At 48.5% G+C, this 22,937-nt stretch overlaps 1 protein-coding gene across 1 annotated transcript in view; it reads right to left on the minus strand.

Annotated features, from left to right (window-relative positions):
• LOC130534046 (inositol polyphosphate-5-phosphatase A) overlaps window positions 1-22,937 on the minus strand; it is a 90,768-nt gene that overhangs the window by 22,278 nt on the left and 45,553 nt on the right. Inside the window, 5 exon segments of the mRNA XM_057047915.1 lie at window positions 6,414-6,498; window positions 13,363-13,482; window positions 15,543-15,595; window positions 20,493-20,596; window positions 21,794-21,857. Of these exon segments, the coding sequence (XP_056903895.1) occupies window positions 6,414-6,498; window positions 13,363-13,482; window positions 15,543-15,595; window positions 20,493-20,596; window positions 21,794-21,857 (426 nt within the window).

The following is a 22,937-nucleotide window of genomic DNA, read 5'->3' on the forward strand; positions in this document are numbered from 1 at the left end:
CGTAGCGTTCCGTAGATCTTTAAAGGCGATAAAGTGAGGGCGGATAATCTGCTGGTTCCAGACACCGATGAGCTTAATTCTGCTGGGAGGCACCTGTATTTACACCGGTTTAGGGTCCAGGAGCCTTTATCGTGCTTTTTTAGAATTCCGACTTCAACACAATTACTCCGATCATCTAATTATTAGATGATTGATTCAACAAGAAAGGGAGTAGAAAACAAAAAGGATCATTTCAACAAAGCTCCTCACGTATTTTATATTAGCCGGATGAAAAATTGTGCTTCTTTCCCAATATTTAATTCTGCCGTCTAGCTTCTAAACAACATCCCAGTCTTCATAATTAATAATAATAATCAGTGCTGCCTCCCAATTAAATCCACAGATCTCAGGCTCCAAGCTGCAGGGAGAGTTTATTTAAGTGAACAGGCATCGATTGAACAAGGGCAGAAAAAAGCACCGCAGACGGCACGCGTGCATCACGTGGTGATCCAAACAGCCGTGGTTATTATGGTCTGCTCTCCACGGCCGAGCGAAATAGACTGACGTCACACAAAGATGGACACAAAGAGATGCCACCATTCAGCGTTTAGGCCACCTTCCACCTGGACTAAATGAGAGCTGCTAATGCTAATCTGCTAATCTGCTGCTGCTGCTGCTCTGCTGCTGCTAATCTGCTCTGCTGTTGCTACTCTGCTGCTGCTGCTGCTACTCTGCTGCTGCTCTGCTGCTGCTCTGGTGCTACTGCTGCTCTGCTGCTGCTGCTGCGATCCAAAAGCAGGGAGGCAGAGCACCAAGACCCATAAGAGACGACCTTGTTTAGTAAAAGGTGGTGGGTGCAATAAAATAAAGAAGAAGTCAGGGATTGAGATTTGAGGCTACCTGAACTGACGGACTGATGCATTATTCACTAATCAGATTTAGAATATTTACATTGTTTGCATAATTGTGACAGCTGCATCAGTGTAACTGGAATATATGTAAAGATCTCCATCATTTAACTTAAGTACAAAAACGGCATTAGAGTGTTTCGTTTACCTGGAATGCCTGGAAGCATTAGACTGATAAACTCTGTGTTTATGAAGGTGCAGCGACACAAAGACGCGGGCTGGCGGGAGAAATATCCTCGATTTGGATCTCCAGAGCACGTTTGAGCGCTGTTGCTCAACCATGTTGCCTGCTTGGGGTCAGAAGCTGCCCCAGTTAGCTGCAGGTTACCGGCCGACCAGGAGCGCCGCCCGTCGGAGGCCCCGTCAGTGCCAGGCTCTGTCCTCATCCCTGGCCCGGCTCGTCACCTCGTTCCCAGCTGCCGGGCGCAGCGGCCCCACCCTCGGAACACAATGGGAGCACGGCTTTCTCGGGTCTCAAACGGCCTGTTGTTAATGAGCAGAACCAACAGAAACCACCGCTTGTTCTTCATTTGCCAGCGTTTTAATGATATGGACAGCGCTCCCATCAAAGCTGCGCTGCTGGAGTTACGCCCTCATAGCTGAACTCTGTTTCCCCCTCCGTCTTCACTCTTGTGTTTGCTAGCAACAACAGCCAACACAGTGTAGCGAGAGAGGAAAAAGGCCCTGTTGTCTAGAGGGAATAGTCTCCCTCTATATCCAGATGGGGTTTCTGTGATATAATGGGCCCTCATTGTGATAGATTAGACACATAATGTGCTTTTATTGTACTGTAAGGAAGCGTCTCCGTGGCGGGCTTCACCTGTGCGGTCATAAACAGGCACGGGTCAAACAGACGGCGCTGTAATAACTGGCCGGCCTGCTTGTAAATGTACGGAAGGGGGAACGTAGCGTGGCGAGACAATTAAGAGTGTTAAGTGGGTTGTCCTCACAGAAAAGTGTATCGATTCAGGAAGCTACTCCAGAGGCGTGTCAATACAATTTGCCCGAGTAAAACAATGGTCAAATGACCCCTCGGCGAAGGAAAAACACGTCATCGTGAAGGATTTCATTAAACTGCCCTTTTAATAGCCATAAACTCGCATTTTGAGTCACTCCAAAAATAACCTTTATTTGGGAAAGCGAAGGCAGCCAACCAAAGGTCGGAGTCCCTGGTGTCAAGAGTTCTACAGAACAGAGGGCCAATCAGTGCTGGCCCGCTGGTTAATGGATGGATGGCCTCCAAAATTAATTAGCCTGACTAATGTAGTGTACACTTAATTACACTGGCCGCCTTTTGATTTATTGCACACAGTCGTCAAATTCCGCACGAAACGGGAAAATTATTTCAGCTGCCGCTGGTGCAAATCAGCCATGTGATCGTCCCGACGCTGCGGGCGACGTTATTAGAGACCGTGTTTACGTTTGGAGGCGTCTTATTCAATCACTTAAAGGCGCAGTTCATCCTAAAATTAACGCTGACCTTGCGGGCGTTGGCAAGTCAGAGCTGTTTGCGTTGTGCGAGCTAATTATGCTAACGACGCGGGCTCGTTCCTGATGACGTTCACGTCCACTGTGGGGCCGCCGTCACGGCCAAAACTCGAGCGGGTGTCACAATCTCTGCAAATCACAGATTACAGGTGTACAATCGATTCTGGATGTTAACATCAACAGGAGAACTCCTAATGTTAAAATCTTTTAAAAAGTAAATACCTTTGCACATTTTCCCTCAAGACCGCAGTGCAATTTAGCATCTATGAGGATGCAAAAAACTATCCCAAACAACACCATCCCGCCACACATGCATCCATAATACACATGTATCGCTGTCTGTGTCGTCCTGGGCAACTGGGTGGGGTGAAAAAAAAGAAAAAGAATCTATCATGGCCTGTCATTATTGAGCATTTTACAACATGCATTAGGAGCGGGGCTCGTCCGGGGCCCCACCTTTAATTTCATGCTGCTCAAGCAAGAGAAAGGACACAGGACAAAGGAAGTAAGATTGATGCCCTGGGACAGCCCCCTGCAGTCCCTGCACGGACCGACAGGGGGCGACAGAGCAAAGCTGCCTGTGCTGTCACTGAGAGGCCAGCTAGCCTAATGAAATGTTCCTACAGCAGCAGATCAGACCCAATTAAAAACAGCCTGATGCCATGTCACAGGGACAGTAGATCAAGTCAGCAATTAACCTCCCAGCTGGCCTCTATCAATCCCTAAATTAAAGCAGGCTGACCAGCGATGTACAATCCCTGCACATATTAAATGTACATTCTATTAAGTTTAATTAGGAAGGATTTTAAATAAACTGGGTGCGCAGGCACGGCGCCACGAGCGTGTCATTGAAGCCATTGATTCAGAGCCACCGACAGGCGCTCACACCTGGCACCAGGAGCACAGCCCCCAGGTCTGGGACATGATGCCGCTCAGCAATCTACAAAAGCCAACGGACAAATGTGGCCCAAAATCTTCTGGAAGTCGCTTAAAACCACACGTCCACATGATATTAATATAGCAGTAACACAGACACAATTCGGAGGCCCGTTTTGATTCCATTTTCTGTTATTTTAACCTTTCAGGCTGTAAATATTGTAATTTAAGTGACAATTAACGCATGCTTACGTGCAATGTTTACTGATGTTAAAGTACAGTCATAGATTTAATATTTCACTTGACCAAAGGAACGTGTTTGAGTATTATTTTTGCTGCTTTTGCACCACTGACTCAAACAGAATGCTTTACAAGAAGAGCTCCTCGGTCAGGAGACTGGCTGCGTCCGGAGTAAATGGCGACTTCTTGAACGTAGCTTGAACAGGAGCGATGAAAAGAACCGCGCCAGAGCAAGTGGAGTGTGAAGGGCTGAATCTCCAGCCCAGTTCTGCTCAACATTCCACCACAGGTTCCTGTTTAATCCAGCAGTGATGCAAAGCGTGATCAAGCTAAAACATCAGACCCAGAAGCCAGTGGGGGGGTGGGGGGGGGGGGGGCAAAGGGACAAGGCTGGTGGGGACGGGACCACCTCCAGGATGCTCCGAACTAGCATTAGTCTCCACGTGGCTGTGTCCTTTGTCTGCCACTCAAAGGGCCGTTGAATGGGGGTCAATTGAAACCAATTCCTTCTGTCGGACACAATTAATGGGGTTGCCCAGACTGGGCGGGGGGGGGGGGGGGCACCGCGGGTCTTTGGTTACTGATCCTGCCGCACAAACATGCCAGGAATGTACCACCTGGAATCTGCCCTGTGACAATCCATGTCCCACCTCCTCCTCTGAACACACATGGATACATCCTAAAATGCCCCCCCCCCCCTCCCGGCCCATCCACCCACCCACAGGGCATTATGGCTGACGGGGGCGTGTCCTCTGGTGCCTGTTCACCACCAAGAAGACGCCACAGCGAGCATCGGTACACAAATTCACTCGCTGCGTTTGCCGCTTTGAGTGTTGTCATGACGAGAAATATTTAAAAATGTATTCTTTTGTTAACATTTAGGATTTTTTTTAGCAATTTAACTGAAGTTTGACTGAGTCTCATGATGCTCTAATAGTTATAACAATGACGTATCCAGTAACAACATAATAATAGTGAATAATAATAATAGAATAATAGTGTCTAATAACAGATGTTTTGCAGCTTGTTTTGTTGATTAAGGTTTATGAGGAAATGCTGATGTTTTCCGATTTTCCCAGAAATAAGTGACAAATGTACAAGGAAATCCTGGAAAACTGACACTATAAACTGAATTTTAAAAAAGGCCGAATGAAGATTTGAAAGTTCTGAGGTAGAAATGTCGCCCATTACGCAATAACCCGCTCGTTTTTCTGTATATTTATTTACACTCAAAGGTTTTCCGTGTTGATATTCGTCGACGGAGGCGAAGCTGCTGTGGTTCAGCGTTGCCATGGCGTCCTGCAGCTGAGGAAACGGTGACAACGTCTCTGTGAGTGAGGACGCCAGCTAGCCCGGCCGTGTCGGAATCAATCTCTAGATAAGTACGGCCCATCGATCCGCCGCTGGCCCATCTACACTTAAGCACTTCAGTGGATGTGCACTAATTGTCCTGTTGACATTAATTGTCATTAAAGGACTTAAACCGGCCCGCCGGCCGTGAGTTACATGCTGTGCTAAGGTTGCACCCCGTTTGTTTATTAGCGTTATAACGGCCAGAAGCGTGCGAGCGGCTGCTCCATCAGGCGGGACGCAGGGCGCACCGATGACATCATCTGGGATCGCCAGGTTTAGGGGGCGTGCGGTTGCCGGGGAGAAGAGGACGGCGATGGACACGCGGCGCTGCAGGACTGACAGGTCCCCGGGAAAGGGGTCGTGACCCCGACTGCACTCCAACGGTACGTGAGGGCGCTAGCGGGACAACCCGGGACACGCCGAGCCAGAGTCACTGAGGAGCCCAGATACCAGCACAGCCGGGGGTCCGTCCACCTGACTGGGACCAACCCACAGCTCTCTGGGAACAGCCCACCCCCCAGTAAATGTGCGGACTGCTGCATTCCATCAGGCTAACAAGATATAAAACAGTTTTGCGAGCCTTGAGGTGAGCAGTCGTCAGAAACGAAGCCTGAATAGCCCTCAGTGTTTGCACATCTGCTGCCGATGGCTCCAAACTGCCCATCACATGCTCCGTTAGCGTGATCCGGCCGCCGATCCCACGTCAAATGTCGCAAACAACATCGGGAGCCGTTAGCTGCCCCCCAGAAGCACTGTGGGAAATCCTTGATTTCACGCTGAAGCCGTCACAACAGCTCAAGGTCACACGCGTTCTGGCTTCCTATCAGCTGCAGGATCCACCGTGAGATTCTGTAACAGTATTAAAACACCATACTTTATATTCTGGACCCCCCCCCCCTTCCTAGAATCAGGGCTGAGGAAAGAGTTGGTGCTCCTCTACCGGCCTGGCCACCCAAACCACGGCCAGTTTGATCTCTGTGCTGCACAGGAAAGTTCTTCCTAGGTCACCGAGAATCTCCTCCCTCCACTTGCCTTCTCCCCTAAGTGGGGGAGACAGACAATACCCTCACCTTGAACACCAATTCAATGCACATTGTTCTGTAGAGGAGGGAGAAATGGACCCACAAGTGGCCCTTCCACTCCGCTATCACAAATGCCACTCTGTGTGTGTGTGTGTGTGTGTGTGTGTGTGTGTGTGTGCGGCCCTTTATGGCTTGTGCCACTGAGGCCACTCCCCATCTCCTCATTGCTGAATGAGTGCACCTTGGCTCTCATTGGGCTCATTTGCACCGAGAAAATGAGGGGAGGAGAAGGAGAGCGGTCCGAGAGGAAGGGGGGGGCGAAGGAGCATTGAATGGCACCATAACATAACAATGCAGCCATGGGCCCAGTTGGCAAACACAGCTGGGCCTGCAACAGTGAGGCCTTTAATGAGTCAGAACCACAAACAGACCTGCTTCTACTCCATTAATGCTTCACTAGCACACACAAACACGCCGTTTCCCACATATGTTCAAACAGCGGCGCGCTAATTCATGCAGATGCAAGAGGGCAATCAAAGAAACTCACCTCGATGACCCGTTTGGAGTCCAACCTGAAGTTAAAATCTCCGAAAACAAAGTAGGGGACCTTCTCATACCGCTGGTCTGTGATCCTGGGGAGAGAAGAGGGCACGTGAGCACAGGAGGAGCACATGAGCTGACAGGCAAACATTCTTCCATCTTCCAGCGCAACCTCCACCATCTCCCGACGGTGACCTCTGACCCACAGCCCTTCAGTTCCTGTGGGCCACAGCGCCACCTGGTGGTGTTCGGACCAGCTTCACCATTGCTGAGGCCTGAAAGAGCCTCTAAAATCCACAGTACGCATCAACTCCTCACATCAGCGCCCTTTATTAAAGCAAAAATGGGATAAAGGAAAAACTCCCAGCATTCCGTTCTGACAGTATCCTGATCCAGAGGCGTCTCCGTGCACGCGCATCCACGCGATAAAAAGGAGCAACTGATGCTTTAGAGCTTTCAAATTCAATTTTCAAATTCTTCAAACAGAATTCAACACCAGCGCCAGAATTTCTGTCCTGAAATCCATTTTCAAGATCGTTTCCAGTTGTTTCCTTTTTGAATTTTTCTTTTTTCAAAAAGAAAAAAAACACAGAAAAAAGCTCCTACTAAATACAAATAATCTTTAAATCTAACTTGAATTATCTTACTGTCTGGTGAAACTTTTTTCTTCTTTTTTCTATTAAAATAAAAGAAAGTCAAAAATACTTTTTCCCCATCACCTATAAATATTGTTTAAATAAAGTAAAACCAAATTCAGTCCCACATTACGAATGAACACTTATTTCTGACACCGGAAAGGTTTTGGTTCAACTTAAGGATAAAGATGTAAAATCTGTATAAACCTTTAAAGTCTGTGGTTTGGAATTGTTGCAAACGTCGGAATTATGCTGTTGTGTAATATTAGTCATAGTGAATCTGTATTTGTGAATCTTCCCAGCTTTAGGCTGATGTGACATGTTCAAAAATTCTCTTTATGCAACTTTAGGGAGCTAAAATAAGTGATCAAAGTAAAAGCTGCAGCTTAATAAAATAAGGCCGCGCTCTTACAGCTCCTCCAGCACGCCAACCAGCTAAACAAGCTTCCCACCCGCCCAACTAATGGTCCAATTAATCCAATCAATTTGTACAATTTCCTTCCCAAACTGCTTTGATGGCTGAGAAAATCCACTTTGCTTCCCCGATCAAAGCGGGAGCGAAGCTCCGACGAGGCTCCTGCCGGGTTCCTGCTCGCTTTTCAACCTCCCCGCACCTTTTTATTGTCTTCCGGCGTTTTGATTAAAACCAAGGCGCGTATAACGAACCGCTCCATCGGCTTCTCTCCACACGGCGGAGACAGAAAGTAAAGGTGGACACAGTGCAGCCTGTTGGGTAATTAATGATGGGGGACGCTTGGCGCGCTAGCTGCACTAGCAGCGCGGATAAATCTCACCACGGACTTCCCAGGTCCAGATAACAATATATTTATGGGGCTGTAAAGAGAAGAAGCATTTTCTTAGTCTCTGCTGTCGTAAAGCATGAGCACGTCTCTCTGAGGAGGGGGGCGAGAGCCAGCAGACAGCTATTATATTAAATAAAGTGTACCGTGACATCCCATCATATTAAACAGAGACTAGCTTATCCTCCTACCGCAGAGAGTTTTCACGAGGGGTCGTCATAAAGGTTGGAGCGGCACCTGGAGATTCATCTCCACGGTAATTGATGGAATTATTAATTTCCAAGACTGTCCAATTGATGTGATGGACATGTGCGGTAATAGCGTGCCAGGATGTCGGAACACTTCAGAACCGGGTTTTACCCGCGTTCCCTTTCTCCGAGACACGGAAGCCGGGATCTAAGACTTAAGGGCTTCATGTGACCGAGTAAAGAGACGTTTCCGAGGAGGATGTGGGAAGGCAAGACAGGAAAGTCAAGGATTTAAACCTTCTCCGCAGGGGAACGCTGCGATGCCGCAGCACATCCGTTATTTTAAATTAAATATCTGACATAGCGGATCAGAGAACCTCATTCCTCTCCGAGGTCAGAGGCTTCGAGCTGGGAGAACAAACCTCGGACATCTGAGAGCAACGGCGCTGCTTAAACAGACGTTCCTCAAAGAAGCCGTTCATCAAAACGCACATTTCAATGTTGCTTTGGCTGCGTTGGTTCGGAACACCGAGTTCCTCCGCGCTTCAGCTGCACAGGCAGACGCGGCGTTAATGACCTCACATCCTGGTGCTGAGAGACTCGGCTCTATTCAAACAGGGTTAATGGTCAGTTTATCCTACTGGCTTGAATTGAGGGCAGTAAAAGGGCTGCACACAGACGTCAACGGTGTTGTTATAGGCGTGGGAACTCTTGTTTTCCCCCCGTGCAAATAGAGAATTTACTGCATCTGCTGCTGTGACTGAAGAATGTCAGGCTTCTTTTTGAGTAATCTGTACATGAAACGTGCACAAATGAAACAGGCCAGAGAGCGGACGGAGAGAACTGCTAAGACGTAATCGCGTGTGTGTGTGTGTGTGTGTGTTTCTTCAGCTCCAGCAGCAGCTTTATCTGCTAACAGCCATGTCTAATACCCACCGCCTGGCGGTTTTGTCTGCTGCTCCACAGCATCGGCAGCAGGTCAGAAGGTAACGCTCTGTTTACATGATGGTTTCCTAAAGCACTCATGGTGACCCGCTGGTGTGAACGCTGACTTTCCCCCCCCCCCCTCGGCCTTTGTGGAGGCGAGCGGAGAATTACAATATTAGCTACAGCTACTGGGCGTGAAAAGGGGCCCTGTAGGTGGGGGGTCTCGGGGGTTGAGGCCTCAATGGCTGACCCTCGCCCCCGATGGCGGCCCGGCGGAGGCTCGCCGGCCTCGTCGGGCCGGCTCATTCAGGCAAACTGTAACCGGGGGACGGCAACATAAACATGCTGCAGGGGCACTAAAGGAAGCTCTGCGAGGGGGGGGGGGGGTCTCGCTGAGGGTGCGTGCTTAGACACTAATCTACAACCCCGGAGCAGCACTGCGTCCCTCGACCCTACGGCGGCGAGCACCTGTGGGCTCCGCTCTGTGATTGACACCTAAACCGAACCCTAATGGACAGTCAGTGTGGGATTATGAGGCAGCAGCGGGGGCCCATGTCATGATTATACTGACAAGATGACCAACCATAAGTTGGCTTTTCTCAGCGCGGCGGCGCAAACAAAGGCCCGACCGAGTGCAGCCGACCATTGTGAGTAAACGTTAAGAATTTGGGAGAATGTTAACATTGTGAAGAATGTGCTGGATGACGTCTTCCTGAATGGGCCAGGGGTGGCCTTTGACCGGACCTCTGACACCGCAGGACAGCCTCGCCCTCATCCCCCAACGCAACCACAGCCACTGGAATATTGACGCCCCGCCATGAACGCCGCGGAAGAGGCGGGACCGCGGTCACTCGGGGGGTAACGCCGGCTAAACCGAAACCGCGTATAACAACACCAGATATGGAGACATTTTGTCTCCGCACCTCTGTGGGCAGATGGATTCCAACCAGCTAGCAACAGACTGGTTTCATGCTGTTGGTGGGGCTGGACTGGGATTAGCCTCCACCCTGAGTGAGCCGCGCACGTCCCTGCCCAGGATACAACGTGCACGTGCTTAAATGGAGTCCACAACCACCATTTCATACACATATGTGGCTTCGGTCCCCACTGACAGGTGGACTGGATCCACCCAGCGCGTCTGCTGTCTGCTCCACGGTGGACGTCTGTCACGTTCCGAAGGCAAATATTGGTTAGAAGAGCAGTGGATAAGCCTTGGTTACCATGGCGCCGCCATCCCAGCTTATTAATGCATCTGTAGCTTTGATCACAATTACGGCGATGCCTCCAAACCCTAAAATTAACATCAGCCACCTGTGGTCTGTTTTCTTTAAGAGCTTTTTTTTGGTTTTGATTATGTCCTGATTATGTGGTCGACCTGCTGGAATCACAACATTTCTCCCATTTTCCCACTTGCGGAATTTAGCAAACCCGCCCGGATCGAATCTCCCAGGAAGTGACTTCACAAAAACCCAGAATCAGACGTCAGTGAGACAATGTCTGGAGGGAAAGAAAACACACCAGGAGGGGAAAAACATGCCGTTGTTTTTAGGTGATGGAGAAAGGGAAGACGGGGGGGGGGGAGGCTGAGGGAGGGAGAGAGAGAAATAAACAGGTCAACTATAAGCAGAGAGACATTGGAGAAGATTAACCTTTGATCCTGCAGGCCTCCCAGGGTGAGAAGGCAGTTCAGAGTCTCTCACACACACACACACACACACACACACACACACACACACACACACACACCACACACACACACACACACACACACACACACACACACACAGGAAGAAGGAGAGAGAGAGAGAGCTCCCAAATAAATTCATCCTGGCTTTATGTAGGATCTCCATGTGATTATAGCGCCCCCCCTCTTGCAGTTCAACATGTCTATTGGCTGGAAAGTAGTTGGCCTTTCTCTGCTCTTTCAGCCTGTTGTTCTGGGAAAAGCCTAAAGGGAAACATTTAGATTGGGGGGGCTCTTTGAGACACACTGACAGTTGACTGATGAGCGTCCATAAAATTACAAAGCATCGCTGTGTGGTGGCCAGTGCGGCCCACTGCCTCCCCATGGGAAACTAATTGCTTTGAATTGTTAAGGGCAACATTATTTTTCTGCCAATCATTGCTCCTCAATGGTCCGAAAATGAGCATGAAACAAGTCTTTTCAGCGGACAAAACAGTTAAATGTCCCCAATGTTGATCAAATTAACTTCAGCACTCTGACAATAGACTATATTTGTGTGAAAATAATGGCGCGTCACAAAAGAGGCCTTTATGCCAGGATTTCACAGTTGTAATGTAAAACTGTTCTTCCCTGAACCGGACTAGGCGCTCTGAATGGGGGGGTTGGAAATAAAGAAACAAACTCCCAAACACAAAAGGGTTCTTCTAAAGACAGACAGGGGGAAAAAATGTTGTTTTTTGTCTCTTCTGGCTGCTGAGGAGAGTCCCGAGTGGCCAGGTACGCTTTCACCGCATACATTACACACACTTTAAACACACGATCCCAACTCATAATTCAAAATTGGGCCAAACTAATATCTGGTTTTGAATCTCACAGCATTAAAAGCAGCAGGGAAACGATCAAACAGCCCGATTCTAAAACAGCATCTGACGTATAAACATCTCTGCCTTCATCAAGTGGCCCCCACATCAATGCAGTGCTGTCTGGTCAGCTACAGCAGCACTGTTCTCTCTCATCATTGCCCCCCCCCCCAAAGCACTTGGGATAAACACTGTTCAGCACTTAAAAGGCTTATCAGATGACTCCTCAATGGGCTGTGAGCTGCATTATGGGGCCTGGGCCCCCAGATAAGGTGAAGTCTGCAGCTGGAGGTGTGAGCTCTACGTCTCCTGTAGAGCTCAGCTGGTGGCGTGCTCGGGATCTTGTACCCCCCCTCCCCTCCCGCTCTCACAATCCACAATGAGAGATTAGAGCTCCAAGTGGGAGAGATGGAGAGCGGGAGAGAGAGGGTGGTAGTGGGGTGGGGGGCAGCTTTTACATTTCGCCCCTGTGCCTTTCCTGTGCTGTTTTCTGGGGGTAGGAGTCAGAGGCAGGACAATGGGCAGAAAGATGGTTCCCAACCGGCCGCTGAATGGGAACACTGTTGGTGGTAGCGGGTCATTCAAAGCCCGGCCTGGGTACATTGTCCTCCCAGATCGGCGGAGGAGAATGGAGTTTGCTGGTGGTTGCCAAAAGGTTAGCATCCTCTGTGAAAGGCCCGACCCATTATTCACTGCCCTTTACAGAGCTCAAGCACCCTTTGTGCTCCTCCTCCTTTCCCCTCTCGCCAGCCCTTTTTTCACTTCGCTGCGCCGGATCCGCGCCCGACGGCCTCTGCCCAGTCAGCCGCCACCCCACCCCTGCGCGGACGACGAGTCGGAACACATGACTCTCTCCCGCCACCTTTCCTTACTTCCCCTCTGATCCCGCCCTCATCCCCGCCCCTGTCAAAAAGGACCATTAAATGATGCGTCCTAGAAGCAACAACAGGGTCGGAATCCACGGCACAAGGGGGATTTATGGCGAGGGAGCGTGGAAACTGCCACTCAGCCGGTGTCATTTCTGCTCAATCACCTCAGTCACACAATTAAAACCTCCGCCGGGCATATTTACAAGGGAGCCATTAAAAATAAATCAACAGGAACGGCACGACAGGAAGTGGAGGAAATACAGGGAATGTAAGCAACAACAAAAACGCCTTTAATACCTCACGGTAAATCTCAGTAAATTACACTGTAATAAACACTCGGAAAGGTGCCGTATTCCTCAAAAGCCCAACTTTACTTTTCATTAGTGGGGGACCACTCCTATCAAATCAAACTGACGTGCACGCCGCACAGGTAAAATATGACCTCGGAGAGAATAGTTTAAAAAGCGCCTCGTAACTCGCGCACGCCCCAAGGCCTGGCGATAATCGGGCACGTACTTATTCAAAGTGGAGGCGACGGGGGACATGTCCCGCATCCTGATGTGGCATGGACAGGAGGTCACCTGCTGCCGGGCTTTTATGGAGAGTTAGCACGAGCGGCTAGGGAGCAGGGGTGGCGCCGCGCACTCTCTTATTCCACTCTTCTGCAAATGGAAATGTCATAAATCACACCAGGAGGGCTCTGGAGTGGATACGCGTCCAGAAGGTGGCTTCGCCCACCTGCTCGTCTCCACAGCAGAGATGGCGTTTAGACGTTTTAGCGCGGTGACAGGACCTCCTGCACGGAGACCCTCCCACTACAGTCCAGGAACTGAAGCCCCGCCCCTTCTGGTGCCTCACCCGCCTAATTCTCTCGTCAAGGGACGACGTTTCAATCAAAGTTTTTATGTCCCTGTTGCTCCGCAGACACATTTTCTGCCTCCTATTAAGTTTTATTTTTGAAGATTGATGGGTTTTGTGTGCTGACTGTCGTACCTGTCCAACACGAAACCCAGAGCCTTCTGCCTGGTCCCGGAGTAGACGGAGGGGCTTTTCTCCCAGGCCACCAAGTTGGAAGCATCGTGGAAAAGGTGGATGTTGACCAGATCGAAGGCACTGAGATGAAAGCACAAAATCCTGTTTTAATGCATCATCTGAAGAATCAGGACGGGGTAAATGAGGGTTTTAGTCATCATCGGCTCAGCAGGTTTCCTTATACTGTTACTAAAAACATTCCTGGGAATAAAATTAGGACTTTTAAACAGCTGGACGTCATAATTTAGCATGAAAACTAAATAGATGAACCCATAAAATGACAAAGACATTAGCTGAGGCGTTTTAAAAGCTCTGCACGTGCATGTAGATGCTAATCTGCCTTCATTCAGTTGGATCCGTCAGGGAAAAGACAGACAGATGGATCCGGAGTGACGGACGCCTCCCTGATGATGCTGCCGGATGAGGCCGTGTTGTCAGGGTGACCCAGGGGGATTGCTCTCCTCCCAGGAGCCGCGACATCGTGAACAAGCCTGGGCCGGCGTCGGCCATCACGTTCCTCCCTCGCTCTCGCCAAACGCCGCGCTGCCATTAAACGCTCGCAGTTTCAGCTCTTTCATTCCCATGTCATCCTCTGATCCGATTACAAAGCCCGTCTTCCACCCCTCGGCTGCATCCCGGCCGGCGGTCCGTGCACATTAGCATCCGGCGTTTGTATTCATCCTGTGCGGCTTCAATTGAAAGTAATGTTTTCTGTCATCTGTCATAAGCGACTGCATGACTAACGCAATTAGGTCTAATCAAATGGCCGCTCTCTTTCTTGGTGGGAGAGGGGTCAGCTATGCCCTCCCACAGATGTATTGGCAGGGGGGGTCATTTAGGGATTGCGCGTGCTTCTGTAATGGAGATGCTTCGCTGGGAATGAACCTGGAACTGTCCCGTAGGCGGTAATGTCTGAAAATAAGCACGTTGCTGTGCTTTATCATTTAGTTTCACATTATTTCTCCTCAGCACAGCTAAAAATGACTCCCTACCATTCCTAGGAAAATGTTGGGAGGGTCAGTGGTTGGATGACGAGGGCTTTATCAAACTGGCACAGAACGTGTCTCACGTGTGAAGATGCTCCGTCCGTTTGTCTCAAAATCCTGATAAATGCTCTTTTTGAGCTCTTTCAGGGAAGCCGACAGGATTTCTTAGGGCAGAGGTGTCAAACTCAAAATACCCAGTGGGCCAAAATTCAAAACTGGGACAAAATCACATTGATATTTATTGAAAAAACTCTTCCTCCAGCTACAACAGGGAACCTTTTGATATGGACCCAAACTAGTTTGGCTCAACAACTGAACATGGAACAAGCAAAGCTTAACACAATACAATATATAATTTATTATTGCACACGTGCAAAAAATCGAAATTCAAATTAAAAAACACATCATGGGCATTCATTGTTTCTCTTTTAAATTTCAACAGCCATCTTTTGCTATTGTAAGTTAATGTAATGTAAATGTAATGCATGACTACTCTTCTCTTTCTTGGTGGTTGGCAAGCCACAAATTGGTGCATTACCACCACCAGTTGCTGTAGTGTGTGGATTTTCACACCAAAACACCAGCAGAGCATTCTGGTATTTGTAGTATTAGCATGCGCTTTAAGCGATAATACTGGCGGGCCAATTGGTATGGCTTTGCGGGCCAAATATAATTACATTACGCGCCAAATTTGGCCCACGGGCCAGAGTTTGACACCTGTGCCTTAGGGAATGACCGAGAAACCTGCCAGAGCTTCCACCGAGCAGCCCGGATCAGGTCTGTCCGCTCCGGCGAGGGTTCGGGAACCACAGGGCTGCAGAGCAGACTACAGTCTATAGCCCATCTCTCTCCCTCTTGTGGGCTTTTTCTATTTTAGTGAGTAATACCACCTTCTGTCATCTTCTTTGTTCCAGTGAGTCTATTAATGAGCTGCAGTAATGTTCTTGGTCTCCCTGCTGTGATGATGTCATCTTCCCTCGTCCATCCTACACACCCCGCACCCTGACCCACACACGCAACTCTGCAACATAATCCAGCCTGAATCTGCGGCTACTAGTAGCATAACGGGATTACATGAATTTAAAAGCCTCCCTTCTCAATAGAGTTGATTCCGAGTGGAGCCGCGATGGTTTTACTGGTGTGTCATAAACTTACCAGTCAGGCAGGGCCCACCGGGTCCTGATGAATCCTTTCCTGGACCACTTGCACTGCGGAGGAGAGGTACTCAGTTTAGCCCCAGTGTATCAGCAGTAAGGTACGAACCCATGACGTTCAGCGGGCGGTGGAGACGTCTTACAAGGTGACACAAATATGTAGACGAGAATGAGGATGAGGAGCAAACCCGGAGCAGGCGATGGCAGAATCGCCCGTTAACGTGAAACATCAACTGCAGGAAAACCCAAGAAACTTATTTTAGTGGTTCATGGGTGGGCTCGGGCCGCACGGTGCTGTTGCGTGGTCAGGATGGAGTTAGCAACAGTCCGTGACTACAGACCCAAACAGGAAGAGTCAGTCAGAAGGCCGAGGACCCCGAACATCCAGCTGCCTGATCAGCTTCCACCAGACTTGAGTTAATTATCTAATCACAAGTCCAAAGTCTCAAACTGCACATGATTTGCCATGAAGCTGGTTATTAAATGAGACAAATTGATGTTGTGAGTGTTCTCATTCAGAATAGATAACCGGGCCTCTTTCCTCTCAGCCTCTTTTTCTGTCCATCTCTCTCTGATACTCCTAATGGGGAGTTAACTGCAGCGATGAATAAACTAATTACGAGCCAGGTCACATAATTACAAATTGAATAATTTTATTTGAGGAAGAAAAAAAAAGAAAACCCTCAGATGCAAATTAAATAGGATAAGAGGTATTTGATTGCACCTCACATCCTTCAATCTGCATTAGTGCAAGATTAACTGTATCAAATTGAATTACATTAGCATACTTGAATTAATCCATACTTGCCTCAGCAGGATGTATGGACCCAATTATAACTGGCTGTCCCAATATTGTGACTTTGAAAGGGGAAAATGGAATGAGATGCGCGTTACACTGTAGCGATGAGAAAAATATGCTTTTAACGTACCAAAGGAGAACATATTGAAAAGATAAACAGGGTCGCCCGGAGCCCATTAGCATAAGGGCCGAGGATGCGCCTTTAAAGTTGAGGAAAGAAATATTTAAGAGTGGGAAAGACGAGGAGGGACAAGATGAAGAGCGAGTGTTTTTAGAGGGGGGGGCACCTCAGCCAGAGACATTTAATCTCGATTTAATTTAAAGAGCCATTAACTACAATTGCGGTATTAAAATCCATCACTTCCTTGACACCAGGCTCCAGATTGCCCCATTTCCTCCACATATGACTGATTGACCCCTCCTGCTTCATCGCTTGCTTGATAAACACACACACACACGCACACACATCATCCTGTTCAGCCGTCCTTTACGTATGTAACAAAAACACGGTACTAAATTTCATTCCTTTTATTTCACCGTTTTGCTGACTTTATTTTGAAAGCGGAGCAGCTCAGGAAAGAGGATAATCTGCCATCAATCAGAGGGCAGAAGAAGAAGAGAAGCGTCTCTTTCCATTGGCTGACATCATGATTTGGTTGTTGCAGCTGATCTCAGAACAGAGATGATGACACAGAGGCTGTCTGACTCCATTCAATCTCTGTTTCAAACATTAGCATCACACACACACACACACACACACACGCACACACAATCCAATAGTGTAAATATAGCGAGACATTAGCTTTGGGTTAGGGCTCAAGTCAAAAGGCAATGGTAAAAGGTCACAAGGCTCGGGGTGACATTGGCTGACCTTCCACAGGTCAACGGTGGCGTCTCTGCACATGACAGTGATGAACGGTGGCTACACATCAGGTCACATCCAGGGGGTGTGGGGTAATATATAAGAACTGACCATAACACACGCACACACACACAGCCGATGAGACAAATACAGGACAAATATGAAATAAAAGAGAAGATGAAGCCACGGCGAGAATAACAACCACTCTCATCACCTTCAAGATCACCCGGAGAAGCGCCACAGATTTAATTCCTGACGCTCGGATGCAACGCAGCAAAAACACACACTGACAGGACGACACAAAGAGTCTCTCGCCACTTCCTGCTTCATCCTTTTTGATTCTTTGACCCTTGTTAGATTTCAGCTTAAGGTACGACCTGTATAAATAATATAGTGAGGTGATGATGGGGGAGCCGAGCGTTGTAGGAGTGTGTGTGTGTGTGTGTACAGAAATGTACTGTGAGTAATAAGTAACACACAAATGCTGATTGATTTGAGCCTCGGTAGACAGTCACATTTATCTTTATTCCATCATCGTGAGGGCCCATCAAATAAAGAGAGGGCCTAACATCTCCTGTGTGTGTGTGTGTGTGTGCGAGAGTGTGTGAGTGAGTGAGTGAGTGAGTGAGTGTGTGAGTGAGTGAGAGAGAGAGAGAAGAAGAGAGAGCTCAAATTCAGAACTTTCCCTCTTAAAAATGTGGACTTCTCTCAAAAGTGTCGTTTGACTTCCTGTTGGCGGCGGCGGCCTGGTGGCCCAGCGTGTCGCTGGCGTCTCGCCTGGTGACAAACGCAGCGAGTGTTTTGAGAGGCCGAGGCAGTTTGAATGACTTCATCTCCTTGCGGCTCGCGCTTGTGAATTACAACGAGCACCAACGCGTGGAAGTTAACTTTCTCCAGGGGCAGAACTTGAAAGCGATGGCGGCCGGCGGCGCAGGGCGCTAACAGGGTGTGAGGAGTCGGAGCTTTTATGGACCCGCTCGCGGTGCCAAACAACAAACACAAACTCATATGGATGTTGATCTACAGCCTGTCGGCCATTTTCCCCCCTTCTTTTTTCTATAGCAGTGCAAAACAATCAATAGCAAGGGCACATTAAGGTCTGGGGTGTACACTTTATTTATATTAGGCAATGACAAACCCCGATGATGAAATGCTTCTTTTCTTTTTTTTTGGAGGTGCGTATCACTACGCCAAACGGCTAAATATATGAAAAGGGGGAGGAGAGATTGACGGAACAACGGGAAATGACAAGTTGGCAAATCCATCACAGCGACCTTTCAAAAGAAACGCGCCCACAATTTTGTCCACTTCCTTCTTATTCAGCGTTTCAATTAACGTCCTCCACTTCTTTACCCTTCACTCGTGGCCATAACTCACCACAAAAGCAGGGGTTTTTGCATACGGAGGGGGGCTGTCGCTTAAATCAAAATCAAACTAGAGGAGCAAGTGTGAATGTAAGTGATTTTACTCAATATTTTATCTTCTGACATTGAGTAGAGCTCATCTAGATGTTGGAAAAATACGACTGAGGATCGAAAGAAAATCACTGGTTTGGTTGATTCTCCGACTGTCCTGAACCAGACGCTGCGTATCACACGCATGATATATGTGGCGTACATGTATATGGGCCGTTATTACGCGGACGGACTCATCCATACGTCTACGGACGATGATGCTGATGCAAACATTGAATGTATAGAAGTGAGAGATGTGTGATGGACAGTCTCAACTCTCCCTCCAATTACCTGATACGCTTCATTCTGTTCTCGCGTGTGTGTAGCTGAAAACTATTTTTTTGTCAAATACTCTAATATTTGATGTGATTAGAGCATTTGAGAGCATCACTCATGGTTTGCTAGCTCTCCCTTCCGATGGTTTTACCGTTACCTCATATGTCAGGCGGACAAAACAATGATAGTGATATATTTAGAAAGTTGAAATACGTGAATTTTAGCAACAAACACTGCCATAAATCTGCACCACAAAGGCACAACTGCTGTTTTCAGGAGTTTGTCGGTTATTCAGCCACACACACACACACACACCATGATGGCATCATTCACAAACACTGTAATAAAGGAGGGCTGTAAAGGTGGGACGAAGGCTCACGCGGGAACGGAAGCATCCCACGTCCCGAGGTCCAAAAACCGAAGGCCGGGGTCTAAGCAACTGGTTTGGGAACGGTGTGTGACGGTCTGTCCTGTGTAATAGGATTCCTCAAAGCTGCAGATGGATGGCAAATCTAGGCGGTTTCATCTACTAAAAGAGGGCATAAATCACCAGCGGAGGGAAGCGGGGACGAGGCAAGGGGTTATCACCAGTCTGCCTCCCTCATGAGAGCTTTGCATTAAAGCATTAGTGAAATTAATTCATCTTTCATAAGAGGTTTGAGCAGTATCTGTGATCTATGATAACAACCAATTTCTCACTACGGAGGGGCCGGAGCAAGAGGAGGAGGAGGGGGGGGGGGACTCGTCAACCCTGATAGACTACACAAATCTGCTCTTTTTAAATGGGCTAACATTAGGTGGAGTGCTGCTCTCCGGAGCATCATCCCAGATTCATATCCCAGCCGGGAAAGAGGCATAAATCACCGGGAAAAACTTTTCTCATAACACACACAAACACACAAACACACGGCTTCTCTCCACATCAGCCCCCTCATCCCTCTCGCCCCGTGCCAAGTCTGTTTTGTGGTTTTTCTCCGCTTGTCCTGTTAAAACGCAGAACGGTGCCTTCTGCCGTAATCATTGTAAATGGCTTTGTGCTTCAATCAGCGTAATTGGTTTTAGATCATCTGTGGAATGGGAAAAACTTGAGATGTGGAACTGTGTTTGTGTGTGTGCAGTGGGGGGGTCGTGGTGGGGAGCCTCGCGGTGTGTGTGAAAAAGACGGAAATTGGGGGGAAGTGTGTGAAGGGGCCGTGTCCGTGTGTTTTGCATACATTTGCAAAGGCGTCCGCCGGAGCATGGTTGACAGATGAGCGGGGAGTGCGGGGATGACACACAGGCAGTCGCGCTCTTTATTACTATATCAGCAGCACGGCTCAGGCCCGGTTCAACACCGGGGAGCCCAGAACAGCGGAATGAGCCCAGACACCAGCAGGGCCTCGCGTTTGCTGGCTTCCATTGCACCTAGTTTAATTGGCTCTTTGCGCTCCACAAAGGCTTCACCTTTACTCCACGTTTTACTCCAGTTTTTTTTATCATTTCGTGTGTTATTGACTGAAATGATCTGCAGTTTTTTCGCGTCAACAATGAGGGGGGCTTGATTCTGCTGACGTGACCCACCTCAGGGAAGTAGTCCTGTGGAAACTTCTCCTTCTCCATGGTCGGCGTGCTTTCTAGTGTCTCCGAGTAGGTCTCCTTCCCCGCCAACTTCTTGAATTTCTTTGCTGCAGAGGTGGGGGGAAATGGGGGTGGGGGTAAGGGAACAGAGGTTAGGAAGTGTGGACTGGGGAAACTTCTGCTCCGTCATAGAGCAGCTGTGACTCAGACAACTGCACCACCTGCTGGTCAAAGAGGGGAACAGCTCATCGGGTCAGATACCCGCTCTCATCTCAGATCTTCGCTTGATTTCTGGGCATAACTGAACTTTATTACCTCCAACAAGGGTGTTATTTATCTCGTGCAAATAAATAAGAGCTGAATTTAGTTAGTTCTGAAGAAATTTTAAATAATAATGACATGTTGGATGACAAAACAGCTTTTAAAAACTACGACCTAATGATTAAAAACGACAACAACTAATGTCGGTGCGTTCTGTTATGTGAGGATGCGCTGTGAAGCGTCTCCATGACGATCAACAACAGTGTAGCCAGCGTTTCCAGCTGTGGATTGTATATTTTCACAGCTTCTCCTGCCGTATGGGGACAGAACATGCAGTCATGTGAAAGTTGTAAGCAGGTCCCATTAAACACTCCACACTCACCAACAAGCCACAGCATCACATGCGGCGAGTTAACTCGGGTCATTATTGACTATGTAACTTTCGTCGGGGCCACAACTGGCTGATTCAGCTATAAACATCTGCCCTGAGTCCAGCGGGAGCACATATACGGACATATACGTCACTTAGCTCCAGGTAGAGGACAAGTAAATACGTTGGGGTTGTGTGTGTGTGTACAGTAGTTTATGTTTAATCCCGAGTGTGTACTGGTGCACTGGTCCTCTCCCCCTCGACCCTTCGCCCTGTCCTTCACTGGTGCTTATGCTGACTTGGGTCTAATATGAAGCGGGGCGCTTCCACATCTATATCCCTTCTTTAATTAGCGCGGCTGCTGGATCCCGGGGCCCTCTGACACCACAGGCTGATGAGACCGCCGTAACTGTCCAATAACCCGCCACACGCCATTACCGGAGGCCTGAAATCTTATGAATTAAATCCTAATATTAATAAGCATTACCATTCTGTCTTCCTCCTTCTACATTATCCTCTGGACCAATCTAGGCCCCCCAGTTCTGATGGAAGCGGGAATAGCCTGCAAATGGTTGTGTGCGGTGTGATGTGCAGGGGTGGAATGAGGGGGAACCGTGAGAGGATTTCATGTCAGGACAGGGGGGGGGTGCTCGGTGGTCGGAGGGCCACTCACCTTTGAAATCAAACTGGTGGAGGTTTTTCAAAGACTCGTGGATAAAGTAGAAACTTCCGAGAGCCTGGGGAAAAGAAGAAACGGTCAGATTTTCACCCCTGAAGCAGCACACGTTGAACATACCAATAACTGACCCGATAATAAAATAACCCAATAGTCTTATCAGATGGAATATTGGCAGCCTTTGGCAACAGAATCAGATCTTTATTCAGGGTTTCCTGTCCTCCAACAACTAGTCTTCTGTGGCCTCTGGAGGTAATTGTTCAGAAAACGATCCAAAAATTGCGTAACAATGCATCAATCTGGACTGAGCTGGTTTCTTTAGAGACCAAATTGGCTCTGACCTTTCACACTGGATGTCCAGGCAAAAAAAAAGGACCCTTCAGCAACATCAGAAGCTGTTAATAATCCCAACAATTTCCCAAAATCCACTTCCCGATCTTTCCTCGCCATCCAGTGAGACCGTTTGACGAATTAAGCGGGTTTAATGATCTTTAACCCGCTCCAACACACACTTGTGGCGTCCCCGTCCGACGGGATGCTGCGAACCTTCGCTGCCAAAACAACAGGTGCTGTGGGCAGCGACCCCACAAACCCCATTCTCAGGCTCAGACTTTTCTAATGTGGCGAGCCACAATTTGAGGTTTCAAAGAACACATTCAGATGGACTTTTCAATGAGCAAAGATCAACTTCAATAGGCTTAAAATCTTAATTTTCCCTGTGAACAATCAGGAAACTTTCCCAGTTGAAGAACAAGCCAATCAAAGTGTGTGGGAAGAAGTGAGAGGCGCACAGTGGAGGGGATTTGATGCGGTTCACAGTCCACTACACTGCTTTCTGCCGCCCGCTTTACATTTAGGGCAAATGGAGGCAAAGCTCAAGCTCAATCCCTTGTGTGTGATACCAGAACTTTGGTTCAGGATGATTTAAGTCTTCCCTCAGAGAGGAACACGGGACCATGAGTGACTTTTCCTATAAAGACCAGAACGAGCAAATGAGCAGGGAGATGACGGGGAAAGAGCCCGGAGAGGCTGCTGGAAAAGGTGGGTAGGAAAGAGGCGTCATCTGGAACATGAAGAGTTTGGGTCTGGAAGGCCGGACTCAGACACCTCTCCCCCCTCCCCCCCCCGGCCTCTGCATTAT

Source organism: Takifugu flavidus, chromosome 11 (genome assembly GCF_003711565.1).
Source record: "Takifugu flavidus isolate HTHZ2018 chromosome 11, ASM371156v2, whole genome shotgun sequence".
NCBI classification, from domain to species: domain Eukaryota; kingdom Metazoa; phylum Chordata; class Actinopteri; order Tetraodontiformes; family Tetraodontidae; genus Takifugu; species Takifugu flavidus.